The 13,681-nt window shown below is 43.3% G+C and overlaps 1 protein-coding gene across 2 annotated transcripts in view; it reads left to right on the top strand.

The window, feature by feature from the left end:
* Positions 1-10,501, top strand: part of LOC121928593 (protein EFR3 homolog A) — a 68,092-nt gene extending 57,591 nt beyond the window's left edge. Inside the window, exons 20-24 of one of the 2 annotated variants that reach the window (XM_042463510.1) lie at positions 62-150; positions 1,191-1,239; positions 5,555-5,658; positions 6,504-6,553; positions 9,395-10,501. In XM_042463510.1, the coding sequence (XP_042319444.1) occupies positions 62-150; positions 1,191-1,239; positions 5,555-5,658; positions 6,504-6,553; positions 9,395-9,641 (539 nt within the window). In that variant the 3' untranslated portion in view covers positions 9,642-10,501. Of the gene's footprint in view, positions 1-61; positions 151-1,190; positions 1,240-5,554; positions 5,659-6,503; positions 6,554-7,754 lie in introns of both variants that reach the window. The other variant, XM_042463511.1, reaches the window with a different exon arrangement.
* Positions 10,502-13,681: the final 3,180 nt, after the last annotated feature.

Raw genomic sequence — 13,681 nt, forward strand, 5'->3', positions numbered from 1 at the left:
AGGGAGGCTTTCCTTTCCCCACCTACACAGATGCATTTTAAAAATAATTAATTCTTTTCAGATGAAGACAGGCTGTCCCGGAGGAAGAGTGTTGTGGACACTGTGTCAATTCAGGTGGACCTTCTTCCTGGCAATGGCACTGAGGATAAGGTAGGCCTGGTTTGTCAGATCACAGGATGAGTTGCAGGAGAAGCATTTTCCATTGACTTTCACATGGAGAGCTGGCATCAAAGGTTCATACATCCTGGAATTTAGAACCGTGTCTCTGAGCACAACACTTATTTTACAGTGCTGGCCTAAACCAGGGTTAGTTTAGGTCAACAAGGAGTACCCAGCTAGTTTGGGGCAATTGGCTTACACATTGTAATCCTCTTAGGGAGTGCTTAAGTGCACTGATAAGTGGTACAGAAATGTACTTGCTATTGATATTGCTATCCTCCTCATGTTTTGGACAGAAGACCCAGCCAGCATGGCCAGTGGTCAGGAATTATGGGAACTGATGTCCTCTGAAGGGCCAGAATTTGAGAACCACTGCTTCAGGAAAAGAGATTCCACCTCAACAAACTTATGGATGTTTGACAGTGGAATGCACTCCTTCCTCGGAGGGTGATAGAGTCTCCTTCCTTGGAGGTCTTTAAACAGAGGCTGGATGGCCATCTGTCAGGGATGCTTTGATTTGGATTTCCTGCATGGCAGAATGGGGTTGAACTGGATGGCCCTGGTGGTCTCTTCCAACGCTACGATTCTATGATTCTATGATTCTGTATCTCTTCCTCTCACCCATGTAACTGTGTTTACTTGGTGGTACAGTGGGCCCTTCGTATCCCCTGGGGTTTGGTTCCACCCCCCACCCCCCAGATACCAAAATCTGTGGCTGCTCAGGTCCAAGTGATGTGGTAAAATGGTGTCATTTATATAAAATGGCAAAATCAAATTTGGCTTTGGGGATTTTTAAAAAAAAATTAGTAGTGGATGGTGGAATCCATGGATATAGAATCTGTGGATACAGAGGGCCAACTGTATTCTTGTCTCCTCCCTCCAGCTCCCTTTTACTATGTAAAATGCAGTGTACATTTATGATGTTGAATACATACCAACAAATGATGGAATTTGAAATTAGAAATTACTTTTTTAAAAAGCTCTGCTGTATTTGTGGGATAAACAAATGAAAGGCATGATATTTCTTCCAGGTCAACAACACAGAAGAAATTACCTTTGAAGCACTGAAGAAGGCAATAGGTAAATTGACCACAGTTCATGATAACATTGATGTTTCCCTTATATTCCACTCCCAGCAGACATTGGCTCTTGACAAGTAATTTGGAGGCAAGAAAAATAACTCACTCACTACTTGGTATAATGTTCAGGACACTGTAGGCCACATTCCCACTTACAAATAAATCGCTTTGCGATGCAAATTGATGGATTGGTTCAGCAGCTGAGCATGGTTCACACTACGCTTGCCCCAATTTGCATTTCTTGCTGCAAAATAAAATAAAATAACCCACTTGTGGTTCACATTGACTAATGAATCGATTCAAAATGGACCCGCTCCAGCCGCCCAAAGGGCAAATTTAAATTGATTCTGATCTGCATCTGGTTCACACTTGCGCAGAATCGATTTATCCAAAAAGACACTGAAAAAAATCAGGATCAAAAAGACACGGGTTAAATGGGTCTAGTGAATGGCCTCCCTCTCCGAATCGCTTCAGCGATTCAGTTCAGGTGTAAACTAGGGTCATTTAAACCAGTTCAAACAAATTTGCGATCCGATTTAAAAGGTAGTGTGAATGAGGCCAAGGTTCATCATCAAGAGATCAGTACACTCCACACTGACATGGACCTCTTTCATCCATTACAGGGGAGAAAAAAAATCAATTTTAAAAACCACAGAAACATAGTTTTCCTGTTAAGTACATCTGTGCTCAAATGTTTGTGCTTTATTCAAATACCCGTAAGTGTGTGGGATGACATTCCAGATGGCCTTGAGATTAAGGCCTTTTTAGTGCTTGCTGATAATTTTGTCCCTACACAGTTGGTGGCCTGCCACCCCCAGCAATGCCCACAGCCTACCTGGTTGGCTTGTCTTTGCCATTCTAGGCAAACAGAAGAACCAGTATTACAGGCTGAGTTTGAAATGCCTACGGAAGATGCTTATCTTCCCTGGGATGACTTTGTGTTTTCCACACAGATGGTGTATGGTTGAGGACACTCCAGTATCATGTAAGATATATGTTGCCCTACCCACAGTTTAATGTAATGAATGTAAGGTGCCTAGACATTAGCCATTGCCATTGGCAATAATCTTTGAAAACTCCTGGAAAACAGGAGAGATCCCAGCCGACTGGAGGAGGGCAAACGTTGTCCCCATCTTCAAAAAGGGGAAAAAAGAGGATCCCAACAATTATCGTCCAGTTAGTCTGACATCAGTACTAGGAAAGATTCTGGAGCAGATCATTAAACAGAGAGTCTGTGAACATCTAGAAGCCAATGCCATAATCACAAAAAGTCAACATGGGTTTCAGAGAAACAAGTCATGCCAGACAAATCTAATCTCTTTCTTTGATAAAATTACCAGCTTGGTAGATGAAGGGAATGCTGTGGATATAGTATATCTTGATTTCAGTAAGGCCTTTGACAGGGTTCCCCATGACATTCTCACAAACAAGCTTGTAAAATGTGGGCTGGACAAGGCAACTGTTAAGTGGATTTGTAATTGGTTGACCGGCCGAACCCAAAGGGTGCTCAACAATGGCACCTTTTCATCCTGGAGAGAAGTAACCAGTGGGGTCCCACAGGGCTCTGTCCTGGGCCCAGTGCTATTCAACATCTTTATCAATGACTTGGAGGAAAAAATTGGGGGAATACTTATCAAATTTGCAGATGACACTAAAGTAGGAGGAATAGCTAATACTCCAGAGGACAGGATCAAAATTCAAAATGACCTGAATAGACTAGAAAGCTGGGCCAGAGCTAACAGAATGAACTTCAACAGGGAGAAATGTAAGGTACTGCACTTAGGGCGAAAAAATGAAATGCACAGATATAGGATGGGAGACACCTGGCTTAAGGAGACAACATGTGAAAGGGATCTAGGAGTCCAAGTAGACCACAAGTTGAACATGAGTCAACAGTGTGATGCGGCAGCTAACAAGGCCAATGCGATTTTAGGCTGCATCAATAGAAGTATCGTATCTAGATCCAGGGAAGTAATAGTGCCACTATATTCTGCTCTGGTCAGGCCCCACCTAGAATATTGTGTCCAGTTCTGGGCGCCACAATTCAAAAAGGACATTGAGAAACTGGAGCGTGTCCAAAGGAGGGCGACTAAAATGGTGAAAGGTCTGGAAACCTTGCCCTATGAGGAACGACTCAGGGAGCTGGGGATGTTTAGCCTGGAGAAGAGAAGGTTAAGAGGTGATATGATAGCCCTATTTAAATACTTGAAGGGATGTCATATTGAGGAGGGAGCAAACTTGTTTTCTGCTGCTCCAGTGACTAGGACCCGGAGCAATGGATGCAAGCTACAGGAAAAGAGATTCCACCTCAACATTAGGAGGAATTTCCTGACAGTAAGGGCTGTTCGACAGTGGAATGCACTTCCTCGGAGTGTAGTGGAGTCTCCCTCCTTGGAGGTCTTCAAACAGAGGCTGGATGGCCATCTGTCGACGATGCTTTGATCTGGATTTCCTGCATGGCAGGGGGTTGGACTGGATGGCCCTTGCGGTCTCTTCCAACTCTATGATTCTATGATTCTATGATTCTATGATTCTAAGTCCCTGAGCAGAGTGTATATTGGTATATCTTTGTACAACCCTCCTATCTGGTATCCATGGCTTCATTTACCCATGTTCAAAAAAGGTCTCTCTAGGCATTTTCTAGGTCCTCCAGTGCAACTTTATCACCTATTTCCTCCAGAATTCATTCATTTCAATAGAGTTTGCCCTAATTAAACCTGTGGTTTCATGTTTCCACTGTAAGTCCGGGAACGTATCGCCTGTGGATACTAATGGCCCAAGAGACTAACAGATTGCTGGTTTATTCTTCCCTGCTAAATATTCTGAGCTTCTAAGGCCTGTTACAGACTGCCAAAATAAAGCTGCTTTGGGTCTCTTTGGAGGTATGCTGTTTAAATGATACATGCATCCTAAGAATCCGGAAGCTGCACCAAAGCTGCACTCCAATGCTTAGGAATGGAGTGTGGCTTTGGCGTGACCTCCGGACTCTTAGGACCCATGCATCATTTAAATAGCATACCTCCAAAGAGACCCAAAGCAGCTTTATTTTGGCAGTCTGTAACAGGCTGTAGACTAATGTGTGATTAAATGGAGTGCTATTGCTCACTCCACTTGTTTGGATTATTCCATTGGCTAAGAGTTGGGAGTCAGGTGACCAGAGAGTGATGAGAGGGAACTTTCAAAGATACAAATCTAGCTGCCAGACAGCAAAGAACCTTCAATCCCTCTGTTTAAAGAGATGGAGTGGAGAAGCATTCCTGTTTCACCAGGTGGATTATGGAAGCCAGTGGTTTGTGTTCAGCTTTGATGGGTCGCATGTTGTTATATTTATATCCCACCTTTCTCCCAAAATTGGGACTCAATGTAGCTTACAGTTAAAACAAAAATCTAAATACATACCGAAAAGTGATATTTAAAATGGAATTAAGCTGTTGACAATATTAATATTGACAACATTGTCAAATATTCAAATGGTTTAAAACTAAACTTTTAAAAAGATTAAATACTGTTAAAAATAAATAAAAGGTTCAGTTTGTTTTAAAAGCCTACTGATGGATGGACAGCTTGGGAAGGGATCTCCAGAGTCTCAGGGCAGCCACCAAGAAGGCCCTCTTTTGTGTCCCCATCAACCATGCTTGTGATGATGGTGGGACTGAGAGAAGAGCCTCCTTTTGTATCCCATCCTTTCCCTAGTGCTGGGGATACTAAAGGCAGCTGACAAAACATTGAAACAAATACAGATTGAAATACATACAGTCACCTGAAAACTGTATATAGATTGAGTCTGAAGTGCTTGGGACTAGAAGTGCTTTGTGTTTCAGACAGATTTTTGTTTTTGGAATTTGGAATATTTGTACCATATATAGGTAATGAGATATGTTTCATATACACCTTATACACAGAGCCTGAAGGTAATTATATATACAGTATGTTTAATATATGTGTAACAAAGTTTGTGTACATTGAGTATACAAGGTGCTACTATCTCGGCTGCCCATGTGGACTGTTTGGCGTTTTGGGATGTTTTGGACTGCAGAATCCTGGATAAGACTCAGCATGTCCAATTTATTTTAAAATGCAATTAAGCTATAGAGTCAGTGCAGTTTAAAAATCCATGAAAAGACAAAAGATAGAAATCAACAAAATAGCACACCATTAAAAACCCATTGTGTCTATTCCTAAAAGTCTGCTGGAAGGGAACCATTCTAGCTTCCCCAGAACAAGCCTTCCTTTAAGAATCAACAACAGGTAATTTATTCCTCTCCCATCCCTTCCTCTTCTTCACCTGCTGCCTTTTCTTTTTTATTCCCTAAAAGATAACACTGGCCTTGAAGAGCAGGAGAAGGAGAAGAGGCGCCAGGTGATTGAGAAATTCCAGAAAGCTCCCTTTGAAGAGATTGCAGCGCAGTGTGAAACCAAGGTGAGTTGTAAATCATATCAAAAGTATAAGAATAAAAACCTTGGCTGACCATTAGCAGTTGGTACTTCCTCATAGGATCATAGACTTGGAAGAGACCCCACGGGCTGTTGAATCCAACCCCTCGTTCTATGGGGGAAGAGCATCCCCAGCAGGTAGCTGTCGAACTGCTTTTTGAAGACATCCAGAGAAAGAGACCCCACCACCTAGCTAGGTCATTTGATTCTATTGCCAAATAGCTCTTTCTGTCAAGAAGTTCCTTCTCATTTCCAGTCAAAATCTACCTTCCTGTAATTCCTCAGTACCAGAACAAATGCCTCCTTTACAGTGGACTGGAAGGATTACTGAGAACAGCAGTTCTCAAATGTAGGTTCTTTAAGTGTTTGGGGCTTCCAGCTCCCAAAAGCCCCTGCCAGTGGCCAAAGGTTCTGGGAACTGAAGTCCTAAAGCATCTGGAGGACCAAAGATTGAGGATCGCTGATCTCAAGTGAGACTGTTTGATTCAAGACTACCCCACTGCTGTGGAAAATGGGGGAGAGGCACAATAAGAAATTGTGTGTGTTGCTATTGCAAGACAGACTGGTCCCTTGCTTATAGCAGAAGGCAAGTCCTTGTGCATTAGCCCCAGTTCTTTTGTTCATTAAGGGAGCCAGAAAAGCACAAAATTTCCCTAGATTTTCTCCCTTGGAATTACGTAGGAGAGTCTTCCATAATTACAGTCCTTGGCTGACAGCGTGGGATGTTTAAGGGCCTGCTGTTTCCAGGGAAGAAAAAGAGATTGAACCTGACTACTGGATGGAACTTGAATATGTTCAGGATCTCAGTAATTCTGTGCTTCCTTCCTGCAGGCAAATCTCCTTCATGATCGGCTTGCTCAGATATTGGAGCTCACCATTCGGTAAGGGGAAATGGCCAGAGGCTGGGGGAAGCACTTTGTACTGTTATTTTGACTATTTGGTATATGAGGGTTGTGTTTCTGTGACCAGACCCTAGGCCCTAGCCTCTGTTACATAATACTAGAACTTGGGATTATCCAAAAATGGCATGGTGGGTGATCCAAGAAAGAAGAAAGGGAGAATGTTTTTACAGAACTAAAATTCCACAAAATGTAAGGATAATCATCAAGGAGAGAAGCTTTGAAAGAAATAAACTCATGGAAGATACAGCTGTCAGTGGCTACTAATAGTGATGGATGTCCGTTCCTTCTGGCATCTCAGTACCACTCATGATGATTCCCTTGGCTAAGAGATGTCCTGGACCCCACTTTTATAGCTCTAATGTCCCTCCCGTGCCCCCACCATCTTTTTAAAAATAAATTGGTGTACTTTGCCCCACAAATGCCCTACAAATGCTTGAAAACATACAAAGGAGTACCCACCCCAACAAGCACCTGAGAACACCTTACTAGGCCCATACACCTCCCTTTTCTGATTCAGTCCCTTTCAAAAATGGTGGCAACATTTCAAAAGGGGCTGCATGAGAAAGGGCATGTATTTGGGCTTGCTGTGAGGATGCGTGGCGCATGGGGAACTGGGGAGGAATTGGTCCCAAGCCCCATGCAGCTGCCTCCTCCTGCTCCAGCGCATACATTTCACAATGTTGTGCCTTCCTTCTCCTCCAGACAAAGATATGAAATCTGCAAGTGCTGAGGAGTGGGCTAAACTTTGACCCCTTTCCATAGCAACATTAATCTTCCTCCCAAAGGGTCAAAGCTGGGGAAAAGGATAGGCAACAAAGGCCTTATCAGAGCTTAGAAATTTCATTCTCTCTGTTTTTTTTTACTGCAGTTTCCCAAATTCTCCAATCTGCATGGCCTCTAGCCTGTGGCTTGGTTTTTAAAGTTCAATACAGTGGAAAGGGCTTTGCCATGCTACCTCTCTCACCATGGGAGGGCTCTTGAGTCCATCTTCTGGCCGAGCTGGATGGGACCCTGTGAGACCATTTAAATAAACAGTCGGTGCCACCACCTACTGATTTGACCTCCCCCCTTTTCCTAGCGTTACTTTGGGGTCCACTTAGCATCCTTCACTAAACCAGCTCTAGTAGGAAGAATGTGTATTGTGATCTTAACCAGCCTCTCATGTGTCTCTCTCTTGCAGCCCACCTCCCAGCCCCTCTGGCACACTGACTATCACTGCTGGACACCCACACTATCAGTCCGTTCCAGTCTATGAGATGAAGTTTCCAGATCTTTGTGTGTATTAAGAGTCTTTTGGCCTCTGCTGGGCATGGTTTTAAAGCATTAGAGCACATTGTGTTGAGCTCACAATGAGGTTTTAGCTCAACCTTCACTCTTTTCTTTGCCACATTTTAATAGAAACAACCTTGTCTGTAGGGTGGCTGGGCTGGTGCCTGAATTGCAGATTTCAACTTCTCTCTGTTCTGCTCTTGCAGTTGCGATCAGATTATTTCGCTCTTCAGTGGAAGGAAAAATCATCAGTGTAATACTATGTTTTGCCAAATATTTCAGAGAATAGGGAATTTTTAAACCAGAGCCTCTGGGATTCTATTCCTTCTAGAGGCCGTAGGACTAACTGACAAACTCCCTGGTAGTTTGTTTACTCTCTGCATTCTTTGCACCACAAGAGCCTGAGTGTCTTAGATGCCAAGTGGTCCAGATGTGTTGCTACTTTTCATTCTATGGTACTCAAAATCCTCAAGACACAGGCATGAAATGGTATTTTTGCCTCTTCTTCAGTCACAGCAGTAAATCTGAATGTAACACACTTCTAGAAATTCCAAACATGAGCCGCTTCTTGTGGCACATGCTCTACTTTGGCAAAGAAATGCTATTTTTTTAACGCCAAACCCTGCAACATTTTTGATGCCCAAGACATCTAGTTCATGCTTTATGCTTTTGAAAGGGGGGAAGAGGGAAAGTGTATTTTTGCTGTGCAGCTTTTAGAATACCTAAATTATATATATCTCTATATTTAGTATAGCACAAGAGATTAAGTGCATTTTAAGATGATAAATAGGGTCTTTTAAAACTAATCCTCCTTAAATGTGTAGCAGAGAATCTATGGCATATTCTATAGCATAGTCTTGTAGGATTTTTTTAGTAATATTTTGTCAACTGAAAGAAAAACCTGTGGATGGAACTCACTATGGAGGTTTGAGTTTTTATTGTGTGTGCTTTCCTTCCCTTTTCTTCCTTTTCCACTTTGCTGTTTATTTTAAAAATGGATCAACTTGTTTCTGCTTTAAAGTAATTGCCACATTTCTCTCTGAAAATGAAATATGGACCTGTATATCCCAGTCAATGTGCTACTTGCGTGTAGAGAGAGGACCCTTACAGTTAATCTGCACTCAACACCCACAAGAAGCAAAACACAAGCCAAGTTTCTATCTGTTCAACCTGCAATGACATTGTTGCTGGCAAACCCCGAAAAGAACCTCTGTCGTTTGAAAAATAACTGGCAGATGTTGGTGGGGCCAGCCATATCTTTATAACTGTGATGTATGAAAACCTTGGCCTGTATTCTTGATGCTTGTGTTCATTCCAGAAAATCTTCTTTGACCACTTATACCTGAGTTTGCTTATAAAATTGGATGAGGGTGATGGAGGAACAGGTCACTTGACAATATGCAAAATGCTAAGATTCTGGATTTTAAAAAAAGAATGAAGTGGGAGTTGTCAAATATGTCTCCCGCAGCATCTTTTAGTGTGTCAGCCTGTGAAGGGGAGGCACTGATGCCCTCCGCAAGTGTTGCCGGTTAACCAAGCCCTTCTTTTCAGTTTGACAGCGCAATCACAGCTCTTAGTGGATGACGAAACCGCCTCTTTCGTACCGCACTCCTCTGTGATTGCCGCTCCTTCTTCACATTTCCATCCTGCTCAGACCAGAGGCAGTGCCCCTCACTCTAATCCTTGGCCCACCTTTAGTTTCTTCCACTTTTTGGTTTTGGAAGGTAAGACGTCTTGGTGTCTGATGTCACTCAAGTGGTGTTTTATTTCAAAGATGGAAGCTCAGTGCACATTTTAGTGAAGAGGCCATCCGTGGTGTTGTGTTTTTCTAATACGTTGACTGCCTTTGTACAAGATAATCACACACACACAGAAAGGACAAAATGCTCTTTGATTTGCACTCATGCAGTCTGTGGATGGTGCTGCTGTACAGCCCCGCCGTTGTGTCTCCACCCAGCTCTGCATGCAACAGATGCCTTGCATTTCACACCCCATTTGCTCTCAAGTCTTAGCTGCATTGTTTTCGTATTCTCAATTGTCATCTTAACACAGTAGACTTCAGCATTTCCCAAACGGATGATGTTCTTGTTAAGGGGGAGGTGGGGAACGGAGATGTCACATTTTTTGAGGATGGGCCCGATGGTGATGCTGGAGGACTGCCACACTGGTTGCAGACTATCCATTCCATTGGGGATCATAAAGGTGTTGGAGACCATAGATCCAGTGACTTGTCCTGACACCTGGTTCAGGAACTAGTGATTTACACAGAGCAATTCCTTTGAAACTAGTAAACATTTGTGAGTGTGTGATACAAAGTGCTTGACCAGCTGTGTTTCTAGCAAGTGTGATCTTGCCTGAATGTTTGTCACTTGGTGTCCTGCTGGTCTTTGTACACATTCCAGGTTATACCTTGGTGTTTTGGTTGATAATGTGTAGAAGAGTAAAATAGCTTTTCATGGTAATTTTAACTTCAGGTATAAATAAATGAAAGCTGTTGTAACACAGAGGACAGAGAATGTCTGAGCTGTCTGTTTTACTAATGCTTAGCTATATATTCTGCACTCTCTGTAATGAGCCATTCAACGAACTGTAAAAAAAACCACTGTGCAATCCACTTGTGAGCAATAAAATAAATTTGAGTAAGTGACAAGCAACACATACAAATGAACATGTTTCTTTCTTTCCCAGATTTTTAGTTGGCTTCTAGATGGACCACTCTTGGGCATAAATATGAGCACCTCTGAACATGCGATGGCATTGCAGTGATCCTTGTAGACAGTAATAAGGGGAAGCACTTCTCTTGTGGCATGTGAGGAAAGACTACCCCCTGGAAATCTTTTAAAAAGTGGTAAATCAGCAGGCAGAGCTTGCCTGTCAGAAGTTCCAGGTTCTGTCCCCATCATAGCCAGGTAAGAGCCCATATTGACAGTCAGTGAACCTACCCAGAGCTTGACTTTCCAGGCTGTCCTCAGCAAAGAAGGGAGGTATGTGCTTTTTCACATTAAGAGGCCAGCAGCCCAATCAAGGATCCTCCATACACAATGCTGTCTACTCAGGCTGCAAAATTAATGCAGTTTGATGATACTTTTAACTGCCATGGCTCAATGCTATGGAATGTTGAGATGCGTAGTTTTGTGAGACATTGAGCCATCACTGCCAAAGAGCTCTGGTGCCTCAACAAACTACAAATCTCTGGATTCCATAAGATGGAGCCATGACAGCTAAAGCAATGTCAAGCTGCATGAATTCTGCAGTGTGTCAGCAGCCTCAGTATGCAGAACCACTGAGCTAAATAACATGGCACCATTATAAGCTATTGCTAGTTACTGCTGCTGTGGTCTTTAGTTTTGCACAGAACGGTCACAGATTGTTCTTGCTGCATTTCTGTGTCACTTGATCCTCTTTTCCAGTTTCTCTTGTGTCTGCGAGAGAGAGAGAGAGTGACTGGCTTTGAGAGAAAGAAGAGGGTTTTCTCTTGTGTCGCAATAAAATGTGTTATATCTTGAAGGTGCCACAAGATTCTTTTTGTCAGTTTTTCCAGCAACACAGTAAGACGGAAACCCCTCTGAAAGATCCCTAATTCATGTTATTAAAACATGTATGTCATGTTCTATATTGAATGTCCTTGGGTGGGACACAAGCATCTGGCAAATGTAAATGATTTAAATCCACATAAGAATTCAAAGGTTACCATAAATTTAATTCCACGTTTGCTGAAAGAGAGCTTCACAACCTGATCTTCTTCTGTTTCTTCCTTTAAGACCTGCACATGCATTAAGATTATTCTCTGAAGGTCCTGTGTATTCTCAGATGGTGTATGAGTCTTCATCAATGTTTTCATTGTACCATTTCATTCACTGGGATTGTGGTACAGCCATAGGGTATAGAGAGCCAGCATGGGGCAATGGTCTGAACATTGGACTATGACTCTGGAGGCCAGGGTTCGAATTCCTGCTCAGCCGGGTGAACCCACTGGGTGACCTTGGGCACGTCCACTGCCTCAGCCTCACAGGAAGGCAAAGGCAAATCCTCTCTGGTCAAATTCTGCCAAGAAAACCCCATGACAGTTTCATCGCAGGATCACCGTACATTGGAAACAACTTGAAGGCACACAACAACAATAAGCATGTGCATTCACAGACACACATCAATTGCACAGTGTTTGCATTTAGCAGAGGGGGTGCATAGAACCAACTGCCCCTTGACTCCATCACTGTAGACTTGCACTTGGTTCTGTGGCTTTTAGTAATTTCCAACTTATGGCGAACCTAAGGCGAAATTATCATGGGGTTTTCTTGGTAAGGTTTGTTCAGAGGAGATTTGCCATTGCCTTCCTCTGAGGCTGAGAGAGTGACTTGCCCACTGGGTTTCTTGGCCAAGCAGGGAATCGAGTCGCTAGACCAACATTCAAACCGCTATGCCACGCTACAGAAGTCCATGGTCGGATCCGGGCCTTTGTTGTTGCATATGTTACCCACATAAGAGTCCTACAGATAACATGGACTGCTAAAAAGACAAATGGATCTGAGAGCACATCAAGCCCGAACTCTCCTTAGATGCCAAGAGGACTAAATTGCAGCTGTGCTTTGGATACAGCATGTCCTGATGTGAACCACTGGATGACAACGATTGGGAGTGTTGAAGGCGATAGGAAAAGAGAGAGAGACCACTACAAGTGGATGGATTCAGTGAAGGAACTCATGGTTGTCCTTAGTTTGCAAGATCTCAGCAAGGCAATGGATGAATAGGGTCATGGAGGGCTCTCATTTATAGGGTTGCCATAGACATACATCAGAGTGGTGCAGTGGTTTGAGTGTTGGACTATGACTCTGGAGAACAGGGTTCGAATTCCAGTTGGGCTGTGAAACCCACTGGGTGTCATTTGGCAAGTCACATTATCTCAGCCTCAGAAGTTGGCAATGGCAGACTCCTTTCTGAAGAAGCTTGCCAAAACTATGACAGGGTCACCGTAAGTCTGAAACAACTCAAAGGCACACACAATAACAACATACATCACAGCTGACTTTACCACAAATAACTGAGTAACATTACTGACAGTATGCCCTATGATGTAGGTGCTTTACATATTGTTGCAGAAGACAATAACTAGCTGATTGCTTATAAATACAGAAGAGACCAAAATAAAATGGTCCCAAACCGTGCCCTTAGGACTGGAGCATGGCTTCTGGCCTCTTAGGATGCATGCATGGCTGCAAAGTGACCCAAAGCAGCTTTGTTTTGGCCTGTCTGTTTGGGCCCAATGTTGGGAAACTGGAGCCATGTGTCCAAAGGAGGGGGTCTGGAAACCATAAAGCCTTATGAGGAGAGACGTAGGGAGCTGGGGATATTTAGCCTGGAGAAAAGAAGGTTAAGGGGTGATATGAGAGCTCTGTTTAGGTATTTGAAGGGTTGTCACATTGAGGAGGGAGCAAGCTTGTTTTCTGCTGCTCCAGAGAACAGGAGCTGGAACAATGGATGCAAGCTCCAGGAAAAGAGATTCCAGCTCAACATTATGAGGAACTTCCTGATGTTTAGAACTGTTTGTCAGTGGAAGAAACTCCCTCTGAGTTTAGTGGAATCTCCCTCCTTGGAGGTCTTTAAATCAGTGGTCCCAAACCCTTTAAAGAGATTTTGGACTTCATCTCCCAGAAGCCTCAGCCATGTTGGCCAATAGTCTGGGATTCTGGGAGCTAAAGTCCAAAATCCCCAAAAGGGCACAGTTTGGGGACCGCTACTTTAAACAGAGTCTGGATGGCCATCTGTCAATGGGGATGCTCTGATTGAGAGTCCCTGCATGGCAGAAGGGGGGCTGGGCTGGATCAGGGCCCTTCTTGGGGT

The sequence above is a fragment of the Sceloporus undulatus genome, chromosome 4 (genome assembly GCF_019175285.1).
Source record: "Sceloporus undulatus isolate JIND9_A2432 ecotype Alabama chromosome 4, SceUnd_v1.1, whole genome shotgun sequence".
In the NCBI taxonomy this organism is placed as follows: Eukaryota; Metazoa; Chordata; class Lepidosauria; order Squamata; family Phrynosomatidae; genus Sceloporus; species Sceloporus undulatus.